General features: G+C 42.1%; 1 protein-coding gene across 4 annotated transcripts in view; it reads left to right on the plus strand.

The window, feature by feature from the left end:
* Positions 1-4,322, plus strand: part of DENND1A (DENN domain containing 1A) — a 582,084-nt gene extending 577,762 nt beyond the window's left edge. For all 4 annotated transcript variants that reach the window (XM_075835510.1, XM_075835512.1, XM_075835511.1 and 1 more), the window contains one exon: positions 166-4,322. In XM_075835510.1, the coding sequence (XP_075691625.1) occupies positions 166-1,389 (1,224 nt within the window). In that variant the 3' untranslated portion in view covers positions 1,390-4,322. The remainder of the gene's footprint in view (positions 1-165) is intronic.
* Positions 4,323-12,363: the final 8,041 nt, after the last annotated feature.

Below are 12,363 nucleotides of genomic sequence, written 5' to 3' on the forward strand. Positions count from 1 at the left end.
TGGACAGATGTTTAGCCTCTGGAAGAAAACAATGGATCTTCCCATTCAATGCCAGCTAGCAGATATATTAAAAACTGTGAGAGCTTAATCTAAAAAGGTTTTTGGTTTATTTAAAATGTAAAAACATATATTTTTACACTATTTTTATATAATTTTGTTTGACAGAGAATGAATCTCACAGTACCAGAGAGAAATCGTTTAGTGCCACCAATGAAATACAATCACCCGTACAATAAGCTATGGAGTATGGGACAAGATGACATGGCTATTCCTAACAAGTGTCTCCAGATTTCACCTGAAAAACACACATCCCTGCCTGGAAGTGACACCAGTACTCCACATAAGGAAATTACATCACTATCTGTAGATAAAGAGGGAACATCTAGCAGCGGCCAAGGTAATATCACTATCCCAAGACCACATGGAAGGAAAACGCCAGAGCTGGGAATTGTTCCACCCCCACCAGCAACAAGAGTCTTTAAGCAGCTAAATGTACCAGCAGTAACTGAGTCAGGCAAACTACAGCTGGGGGAGAACATCGGCTTCCCTTTGCAAACTCTACAAGGACCCTTTGGAAAACCAACAGTATCCGATGGACACAGAGAAATTTCTGATTCTAACTCTATGGATTTGTTGCAACCTGTCAAAGTTTCTACTGATATCTCTGTAAATGATGATATTCTTAGTCTTTTAGATCCTTTAATAGCAGGTCAGAGCCTGTGTGACACCATGTCTCCTCTAGGTAGTGGTCTTCAGAGCTCTGAAGCACCGCATTACTCCAGCACTCCATGTTTTACCTCTCTACAAAGTGATTTTACTTCTGCAGCTTTCCCTCATCAGTTGGGATATTCCACCCTACAACCTGCATTTATACATTCACCACTTAATCCATTTATCCAAGCAATGCAACCGGATCATTCAGTCTCTGTAATAGGCATTACGGCAAGACCATTTACTCCACCAGTTGTCTCCAGCTCTCTTTTCTCAAGGTCTGTTTTTTATCACAGTCAGAGGCGCCCAACTCCAGCTTTGTCAGGAAGTAGTCTACTAAGTCACGTTCCATCTGGACCGACGGTCAATACATTAATGCAACAAAGTCAAACAACCTCAGAAACACGGCAAAACATTCCACCAATCATGGCAGGTCCGGTTCGCCATAGAACTTTACCTATGACTCAGCCTCTTACCAAACCTCAAGTCAACAAGCCCAGGGAGTACCCAGCTATCCCTCCCAGACCATCAAAAATTTCAGACCCTGTCCTTCTCCCTTCTAGACCAGGTCAGCCTAAGGATCCTTTTGATGAGCTTCTCACCAAAACAAAAGAAGCCGTAGCTCCAACACCGGGTAAAGTAGAACAACTCCGAAAACGATGGGAGACTTTTGAGTAGGATTCAAATTGGTAGATTTTGGTTAAGAAGAAAGTGGTCTAGTTGTTTAAGAACTTTATCATCTCACGTGGAATGACCATGAGATCCAATATTTTCTCAAAAATTTCAGACGTTTTGCAATTAAAGGCTTTAATCACAAACAACTCATTACACTATTGTATCTCTTTAGATTTGGGTAACTCCTAAATGCCCAGTTCTTGCTTGTCTGCTTGACTACTTTCCTGTCGGAAATTTGTCTTGATGTAGAACTACTGAATCCAGCGCTTTATCATAATAAAGAAATGCTTCTGATGCAGAACGGGCATCACAGTATGAGGTCTGTCAAGGACTATTAATTGACACATAGTTTGTCTAGTTAATGCCCCACCGAGTCCCCTGAAAGTGCTATATAATGTGTTAGCACCTCTTATTACCATGTGCCGCCATTTATGAAGCCGCACAATTTTTTGTATAATATAGCAAATTTAATCATTGTGATAGCAAATTTGATCGTTGTGGTGAAATACACAGTTTTGTATAAAGATTTTACAGCCACTAAGCATCAAAAAGTAACTGTGTACACTTGTCATTAAGAGTTTTTTGTGACTTAGTAAGCGATGCCATCAGTTTTGTCTACAGAACAAGATATAATTGTAGTTGCTGCTCTAGGTCTTCGACACATCAGTCGATATAAACTTAAATTAGACATTTTATGTACTATGTCCCTCTAATAGTCATTTTTGGTGATCCAAAGCATCAATCTAGAACACAGAATGTACTAGTGTAGCTTGTACTCTATGGTATCTACATGTACTCTTCAATACTCTCCTCATGTAAGACCAACAGACCATGATTCGAGATTGTTCATGACTATGTTTAGGTGACGTTTTTAGCTGAGCCTTATGAAAGTGATTCAAGTGTCAATATACACGACATATATCACTTTTCTGTATATTGTTTGGTACGTATAGCACCAGTCACTCAGTACACAATGAATGTTGCACTAGGCACAGTAGATTCTCACTCAAGTACTACACTAATACAACATGGGGTGTTTTTTTTTTACTCTTTTTTACTGACCGTATGTAAAAAAAATCATAGAGCAGGTACCCTTGCATGCTACCTTTTACCTCTATATGAATACACATGCTGCAGTAAAGATTTACAATTCTTCTTACTACATGTTGAATGATAAGATCATTATATTTCCAGTGTTATGCGCCTCTAAATTTCTTCAAAAAAAGTGATTTTTCCACTTTTGAACCTTATTTTTTTTTTTTTTTACAGTTTTTTTCCCACTGGTTCCATTTAGGATAACCGGTGGGGGTTGTCGACAAAAAAAAAAAAATGGTTGAAAATGTTTTTTATCAGCTGCATTGAACCATAGATGAAATGTTCAGAATAGTTGGGGTTTGAATAGTAGAATGAAGCTGCGATTTTGCCCCCCCCTTTCTTGGTGTCATACAGCGCTACAATTCATGTACTTTTTTGCAATGTGAATAATGCTGCAGTGTGCCCATCTATCCCAAAGCAACAGCAGCATAATTGCACCCATTTTGCATCCATGGTTGTCAAGTACTAGATATAATATACAGATTTTTTGTAGACCATGTCCCCTGATATTAATGATTTTCCAAAGGATAGTAGAGCTGCAGATAAGGAGTCCAGTAAAGTACATGCCTAATGTATTGTCCAATCAGTAATGTCTGACTAGAACTATAGAAGTTAAAGGGGTTGTCCACTACCGGACAACTGATGACCTATCCACCGGATAGGTCATCAGTATATAATCTGCGGGGGTCTGACATCCAGACCCCACGTCAATCAGCTGCTCCGGTGGCCTGCGGGAACTGGATGTCATTGCACAGTATGCTATGCACGGAGACGGAAGCAGTTGGCTCCGTACATAGCATAGCGGCCGTGCTGCAGAACTGCAGCTCTGCTCCTATTCACTTGAACAGTACTGCAGCTCAGCTGTTATTCCGTGACCGGAGCCAATTGCTTCCGTCAGGTGCCCGTAGGCAAAGGACCAGCTGATCGGTGCGGGTCCGGCTATCGGACCCCCACAGATCATATACTGATGACCCGTTGTCCAGTAGTGGACAACCCCTTTAAAGGGGGCCCATTATAAAAAGGATAATTTTTGATTATTATATCCCTTTTATTAGCAGAGACCTGTAAGAACCTCTAGTAAATGTTTGCTAATATAACTTCCCTCCTTTACATAAGCCAGTGACCATTTAGTGACCTTGGTATTAGGAACCATATATAGTGGCTCCTGCATTATTTGGTCTTAGGCTGGGTTCACACACAGCGTTTTGCAGCGTTTTTTTGCAGCGTTTCTTGATGCGTTTTTTTAATGCTGCCAGATGTTACATAAAAGTCTATTGTAAAATATCAAATGTACTACACTCAACTGCGTTTTGGCTTGCGGTGTGTTTTGGACAATTTTGTGGTCAGTGGCGTTTTCTCCAAATGCAGCATTCTCTGTGTATGGCTTTTTTCAGGAGTTTTTGCCATTGGCTTCTTTAGAGGACTTCAGAAAAGCCAGAAAAAAAAAGCATGTACAAAATGACAGTAAATAAAAGACGCCACTAAAAAAAACTTCACTTGTGCACCGCGGCTAAAAAAAAACGCTGCAAAAAAAACCATTAATTTCAAGGGGAGGTCAGAGGCGGAACCGCAGCATGAAAGGACATGCCACATTTTTTCCCAGTGAGTGGCTAAAAGCCGCCCGGGAAAACTCTTTGTGAGCTGGGCCTAAGGGTTTTTCCAGGAATAGACAAACATGGCTGCATTCTTCCAAAAACAGCACCACACCTGTCCACAGGTTGTGTGTGGTATTGCAGCTGAGGCCCATCCTATTATTCCATGTTTTTCTAATCCTGGACAAAGAATTCTAATTGCATATAGAACAACAGCCTATACTCTGCAGAGAAAACAATACTCACTCTCTAAAAGAATATGTATGGCTTACCTGATGGAGCAATCCTGCATGTTCAGTAGGGACCATTTTCGGCCAGGTTCATACTTCGTTGCGTGTTACATACGGAACCGTTGTATACTTGCCAAATGGGCACTCCTTTGGCATACATCTGACTAGTAGAAGTCTATAGGCACATTACATAGCCCTACTTGTGCAAATGGACTGGACCCTTCAGCAATATATGTCAGGCTGTGAAAAAAAAAACTGGCTCATATGCCAGGGCAGAACTGGATTGCTGCTACAGGTAACTACTTTATAGACTCTTTGGAGAATGTATATAGAGTTTCCTTACCACAACATTCTGAGCTGCCTATAGAAGGAGAGACCAGGGAATTTTTTTTTATCATTTTACTGTATGTTCAGGTTTGGTGCTTCACATAATTGACCAAAAACTCTGATCAGGAGAACCCCTTCACCCCAGGATAGTAGACAGTATGATCAGCACCGTTGTCCCATTTCATGGTGCTGCTAAGCTTTTGACTGCCAGAAAGACCCTCCATATTTACTTACGCAGTAACTTTTCTATGTGATAGGTCTATGTACGTCCGCAATGCTCACTGGTACATTTACAATGTATTATATCTTTTTTTCTGCTTGTACCTCTCACTGATAACTGTTCAGGGAGTGAGGGGCTTGTGCAGTGCAATATAAGTGACCAAGACAGGCGAGGAGGCTGCGGCTGCTGCTGCACCAGGATCCCGGCAAATGCTTCACCCCACCTGCTGGTCAAGAAATGTTACTACAAACTTTGCTTTCTGCTTCTTTTGTTTGACATATATGAATATCAATTGTCATGTTTTGTAATAATATGAATTGCATTGAAATATTATAGATCAAGATAGTAAACTATTGTGGTTTCCGGCTGGGTGAGACTGGAATTGTAAATTGTATAACCTGCGTGTAGATGAGACATGATAAGATGGATGCACTGTGTAAACATAATACTGCACTAATAATTTATGACAGAAAGTGATTATCAGGTCACCAGTATTCTTTGATAAATATGTATTACTTGCTGGAAGTCAATGTTCTGGTCACTAATGCCTCTTTTGTATTGTTGCTGGTTTAAAAGTTTCTGTTGTAACAAAGCATTAAAGTGGACCTGTCCCATTAATCAGGAAAGGTAAGAAAGTTGTAAAGGGAAGTAATACAGCTTGTGGCCACTAAGGGGCAGTGTATCAGTGCTCACAATAATTCTTAAACAGACACCTATATATATTAATTATACAAAATTAGGTGATGTCTCCGATTGCCTGAATCCGTACCCTAGCCGACCTTTCCCATTTTTATTTTGTGTGATCAGCCTTACCTGTCACACCTGGAAGTCTTAGGCCGCTAAATTCTGCCTCCCATTCATTTCAATGGGAGTCGGCAGCTTCTTTTTCCCGCGGGAAAAAGAAGCGTCCTGCTCGATCTTCGGGCCCGAACCCCCCATTGAAGTCAAAGTGAGAAGGAATCTTTCTGCCAATGGCAGGAGTAATTCCGCAGTGAATTTTGCGACAGGAACCGCCTTGTGAACAGGGCCTTAGATATTGTGTGCATTATACTTCAGCAGGCTAGCTGTTGCAAACCTATAACTCCCATCGTGCCCCGACAGCCTTAGGGGGGATTCACACGAGCGTGTATTCGGTCCGTGCGGGCCGCGTGGTTTTCACGCGCCACGCACAGACCAATACAAGTCTATGGGGCAGTACAGACAGTCCGTGCTTTTTGCGCGTTTGTCAGCTGCGCAAATAGCGCGACAGGTTCAATATCTCCGCGTATTTCGCGCATCACGCACCCATTGAAGTCAATGAGTGCGTGAAAACCACGCAGGTCGCACGGAAGCACTTCCGTGCGAACCGACTGAAACAGCGCACCAGCTGTCAAAAGGATGAATGTAACCAGAAAAGCACCACGTGCTTTTCTGTTTCCAAACATCCAAATGGAGTGTCTTTGAGATGAGCGAACCCGGACAATCGAACCGAACTTCACCGGGTTCGGCCGAACTCGTTTTGGCCGAACCCGGCAAAAAAATTTCCAGTACGCGACGTCCGGAGATAGTCACTGTCCAGGGTGCTGAAAGAGTTAAACTGTTTCAGCACCATGGACAGTGACTACCGATCCCAATAAACATGAACCTGTAAAAAAAAAAACTAAGTTCTGACTTACCGATAACTCCCGGCTTCTTCCTCCAGTCTGACCTCCCGGGATGACAATTCAGTCCAAGTGACAGCTCCAGCCAATCACAGGCCAAGCACAGGCTGCAGCGGTCACATGGACTGCCGCGTCATCCAGGGAGGTGGGGCCCGATGTCAAGAGAGGCGCGTCACCAAGGACGCGTCACCAAGGCAACGGCCGGGAAGTTCTCAGTAAGTACGAACTTTTTCTTTTTTTTTAACAGGTTGCTGTATATTGTGTTCGGCATTCACTGTCGAGGGTGCTGAAAGAGTTACTGCCGATCAGTTAGCTCTTTCAGCACCTTGGACAGTGACGGGCGTCGACTAGCCTCATCTCTATGATGGCGGCTGCGCGAAAATCACGCAGCCGCGCATCATACACGGATGACACACGCAGCTGTCAAATGTTTTTTGTGCGCGCAAAACGCTGCGTTGTTTGCGCGCGCAAAAACGCAACGTCCGTCTGTATCTGCCCTTAAGCTGTCAAGGAATGCTGGGAATTTTAGTTTTGCAACAACTTGAGAGCTGAATTTTGGACACCACTGTCCTAAGGTGTATGTGGGACTGCCAGACATCTTCAGACTTCCACTCTTGGGCGGCAATTAGATTAGACGTGTATTATTCATATAAATGATCGTTATATTGGTTCTATTACCAAGATAAGCGGCGCCTCGGTTGTCTGGCAGCTGCTTCACACACCTGTTTTTGAGCCAACTGTGCATGTTAATGGAGAAGTTGATAAGTGGCAGCTAAAAGTTAGGAAATATTACCCATGAACTATTACATTGGTTGTGCCTATTGCTTGTGTATATGGAATTTCCGCTCTGAAGCTGTGAATGCAGTCGATACCGGCTCTAAAAACGTAGATAAGAGTAAAATGACAAAACAATGGAGATTACAAGTCCACTTTAATCGCTTGTATATTTGTTGAAACCGACACCTGACGCAGCGATGCTCGGAGGCTTCATATTCTGCATGTGACTTGCAGCACATTTTTTAACCTATCTAAGTGTTTTGTTTTTAACTATAAATCTTTAATTTTGCTGTGGGCAGAGACGTTCGAGTTGAGTGTGTTGGCGGGCAGTTAACGGGTTAAACATGCATTTATTTTATACAGTTGACGTGCATGCACATTTCAGTGATGAGCGTGTTCGCGGTCTCACAGAAAAGTATTTTTCTATCATTTATACCTTTTTATCCAGTGTGTAAAACACAAAACCACAAAAAAAAAAAAAAAAACAACACTTTTTTTTCTTGTTTGTTTTTTTTGAAGCTCGGTGAAATAGTGTGCACTTTACAAAGCCGTGAAAATAAATTTGTGAAACTTACAGGAAAATAAATATCTACAGCCAGCTACCATTCTGCCTAGTTGTATCCTTTATAGTGCCTGCGTATGTGTGGGAATGTGGGAGAACGGCTACTGTCCACCATTATGGGTCATGTCATTAAAGCGTAGATATTGCTTCTTTTTTTTTTTTTTTTACTATACAGCTTCTATGTATCCTTTATACATGGAAGATGTATTGTTCTCTCTCAGCCAATTATGAACTTAGATGTGATCGATATTAGTTGGATCCCGTGTGTCGGAGACACGCAGGACTCATCAGTTCAGCTGACCTGACAGATTCGGCTGACAGAGAATGATACAGCTTCTATATATACAGGATACATAGAAGCTGTATCGTTAAAAATAAGTCAATGAGAAAAGTTATTACAAACTGAAAACACATTAATTTGAAAAAAAAAATTCAATCCAAAGGTGTACATAGCCATCAAATGCTAAAATGGTCATGTAACTGGCTGCCTGCTGTCCCCACTAGAGGGAACTTACTGAAGATGTATTATTGAGTTCAATAGCAGCTGTATACGTCCGTCTTCAGTAAGCTCCCCCTAGTGGTGGCTTCTAGCGCTTAAATTTTTTATTTTAACCCAGAAACACTACAATTGTTGTCCATGGGCTATGATTGGTATTGCAGCTGAACCCCACTCATATGAACTTTTTGCATTGTAGTTTGCAGGAATTTTCTGATTGGACATTGGTTAGGAAACTGCTATTAAACTCATTCTGTACTAATGTAAATGTATGTTACAAAGTGTCACACATCAAGTGCTAGCGCTTTGTAATAAACTTTGTATTCAAATTCTGCCGGATAATGCAATATTATGGATTCTGATTTTAAGTTGTGAAAATCCTTCCAGGGTTAAAGTTTCACATATGTGATGTGGGTGACATTATCACAGCAGTTTCAACACAGAATATAGAAAATACCAAGGTAAGTGCAGGAATGTTTTATTAAAGCCGTAACTAAATGTATTTTTACTTTTGTCCGTCAGGGGAGAATTGTACCTCAGTCCTGAAGAACAGCATTACGCCAAGTGACCTTATCGGTGTGTAAGAATAGAGATACAGGTCTGTGTATCCCTAGCAACTAAACGCAATATTTTAATTAGTTATATGTGAAACATATGCTTTATAAATGAATGACAGTCTGGGATCAAAGTTACCAAATTAGCAGATGTCGTATGCGTGCCTACAGAGATGGCTGTCAATCATTACATAGGACCGCCCACAAGACTCATAAGCTTACATTGAACCGGGATTTAAATGAATAAATTGTACTGAATCTTTTCCTATAAAACTATATATTAATCTATTCAGCTCCTCCTGCTCTATAACATGCTGCCCGCAGATCGGACACCATGATCAATGTGATCTTCCTAAAAATGTGACACGGTCAGACATATTTTTTGCAAGGCCAGGACTCACAGGTGTCGGTGTGTAGTCTGAGCCTAAGGACAAAATTACACACACAGTTTTGATGCAGTTTCTGTGGCAGCTTTTGGTTAATTTTTTGATCCAAAGCCAGAAGTGGATCGAAAAGGAATGAAAAGTATAAAGAAAAAACTGATGCATCTCCTTTCTTTTGTGTCCATTTCTGTGTTTGGCTCAAAAAACGAGGCCAAAAACGGCATCAAAACTTTATGTGAATGTAGCTTTGCCGTGTTTTTTACCACGTGGCCGAAAACCACACTGCAAAAACAAATGAGTTTCTACCACAGTTTGCTGCGGTTTTCATGTTAACTGCAAAATTGCAATCACCACATAGAATCACAGCCCCGGCTCATGATGGCAGGTCCTCTTTAAGGTCACTCATATATTTTTTTCGTTGCATTAATTTTTTTCCCATAGTGCATTGCTAATAGTCATAGTTTGTAATCTAAGCATATAAACTATGACTATTTTCCATACACATTGACTGACAAGTGGCAGTCGCTGAAATGGCCATGAACTAAATACACAGCCCCTGCCCCCGGCGCCCCCACTTGCTCTAATGAGGGACGTTGGACTCATTATAGATGTTCTAATAACTCATTAGCAGGATTAGGTCTGATGATTTTCCTACTGGACGTGAAGCTCTTGTAAACTGGGGGGGGGGGGGTTATTTATTCATATGCTAGTCTTCATAAACAATTTGTTGGCATAAGATGTGACACATTTATTAAGGGGCTAGCTCCTTTTCAAAAAATGTGTGTTTTGGCTGGTCATGTGCCACAATTGTGGAATAACAACCGTGTCTCTGTGCAATCAATATCCCCGACGGGCATAAAATAAAAAAAATTATGCGCTCACCTCACCGCTACTTTTAGCTTCCTCCCTCTGGCTCCCTCAGCTCATACAAGGTGCCCAGCGTCAGTAGCTTGTATGAGCCACAACATGCAGGAGGGGAGGAGCGATGAGTATACTTTTTTTTTTATTGTTTGATGGGGGCAAGGTGAATGGGTCCCGTTACGCCCCAAATTTTGAGCTATGAGCTGCCGTAGATTCCCGCTATAATTTTTGCCATTTTTCTGGTGTAAATTATTTTACATTTGTAGGGCCTCTGTGGCCTCGCCCTCTTTGGTCAGCCACACCCCTTTTCTAAGCAAAAAATGTTGCGGGCAACATAAAATGCCCAGAAGTCGCAATTTTCAATGCAAACTTTTGGGCCATAGCTTTCTGACAGAAATATTGCTAACAGAGAAATATTAGGAAATTCCCCTTGTGGGTTAGGCCTCATTTACAGGGCAATATTTTGGTCAGTATTTAGAAGCCAAAACCAGGAATGTAACCTACACAGATAAGGTGCAAATCTTTCCAATATACGGTTTCTCTGTTTGGATGGGTTCACTCATCGCGTAAACACTGAGGATTTTCCGCAACGGATTTCATTACGGAAAATCCGCAGCATAAGGCCGGATTCACACGAGCGTGTGCGTTTTACGCGAGCAAAAGGCACTTGACAGTTCCGTGTGTCATCACTATATGTTGCGTGGCTGCGTGCTTTTCGTGCAGCCGCCATCATTATGACACTCTGTATGTTTGTAAACAGAAAAGCATGTGGTGCTTTTCTGTTTTCATTCATACTTTTTACTGCTGTTGCGCGAATCACGCGCGTCACACGGAAGTGCTTCCGTCTGCTGCGCGTGATTTTCACGCACCCATTGACTTCAATGGGTGCGTGATGCGCGAAAAATGCAGAAATATAGGACATGTCGTGAGTTTTACGCAACGGACACACGCTGCGTGAAACTCACGGACTGTCTGAACGACCCATAGACTAACATAGGTCCGTTCGAGGCGCGTGAAAATCCCGCGCGTTGCACGGACGTATATCACGTTCGTCTGAATAAGCCTTAATACAGTAGCAGTAACGTGGATGAGATTTAAACAAATCTCATCCACACGCTGCAAAAAAAAAAAAACATGCAGAAAAACCGCACCGCAAGTCAATTTATGTTGTTCAATCGCTGGTTTCTGTTGCGGGTTTTCCCCATTGAATGCAATGGGGAGGGAAAACCGCAACAAAAAGCAGATTTTGCTATTTTTTCAGTGGAAAAGCTGCGATGAAAATCCCGCTCTTGCACCTCTATGTCCTGTTCTGGTGCATGCGCAGTAACTAGATTTGAGGCCCGGACAAAACAGTAAAAGGTGAAGTGAAATTAAATTCCAATTTAAATGTGCCCCAAAATGGTGTTAAAGAGGTTTTTCAGTCCCTAAAAGCGGATGGCTTATCCTCAGGATAGGCCGTTAATAGCTGATGGGTCCGGGTCCGACTCCCGGGACCCCCGACTATCAACTGTTTTGAAGTGGGTGCAGTGGTCGTACGATCGCTGATTCCGCTTCATTTCTACTTGCTCACTGTGAGTCGTCTACACACGTACTGGAAATTCACAGTATTGCAGCCTTCTCCAATTAAAGTGAATGGGCAAAGACTTCAATACTGTGAATCGCCACTACATCCATGTTGACGATTCAGAGCGAGTAAGTAGAAACGAAGAGGAGGCCGCGCTCGTAGGAGCGCCACACCCCATTCAAAACAGCTGACAAGCAAGGGTCCCTAGAGTCAGATCCCGACCGATTAGCTATTGATGGCCTATCCTGAGGATAGGCCGTCAGTTTTTAGGGACTGGAAAGCCAATTTAAAGAAAAAAAGGGTCCCACAAAAAACAAGACCTTACTTGAACAAAGATATAAAAAATTGTATGGCTATTGGATTGCGAAGAGGATCATTTATATCTTTATAGTAGTCGCAGGTTTGTTTTTCTGATACACGGCTCCAAATCTCCTGACCAGAGATAGACCTAGGCAACTGAAAGATGCTGAAAGCCTCTCCTGCAAATTTTCTTTGTAGAAAAGGCTTTCGCTGTTTTACGGCTGTCTAGGCAACCAGATTGCCGGCGCTTTTCCTCCTGTTACTTTTAAACTTCTGGCGGTACACATGGTTGGCAGGATAACTGGAGGTCGTGGTTAAACAGGCGCGTGGCAAACAAAAAACTCCTATGAAAGCATGTATCAAGGTAAAGTAAAAC

This window comes from Rhinoderma darwinii, chromosome 8 (genome assembly GCF_050947455.1).
Source record: "Rhinoderma darwinii isolate aRhiDar2 chromosome 8, aRhiDar2.hap1, whole genome shotgun sequence".
Lineage (NCBI taxonomy): Eukaryota > Metazoa > Chordata > Amphibia > Anura > Rhinodermatidae > Rhinoderma > Rhinoderma darwinii.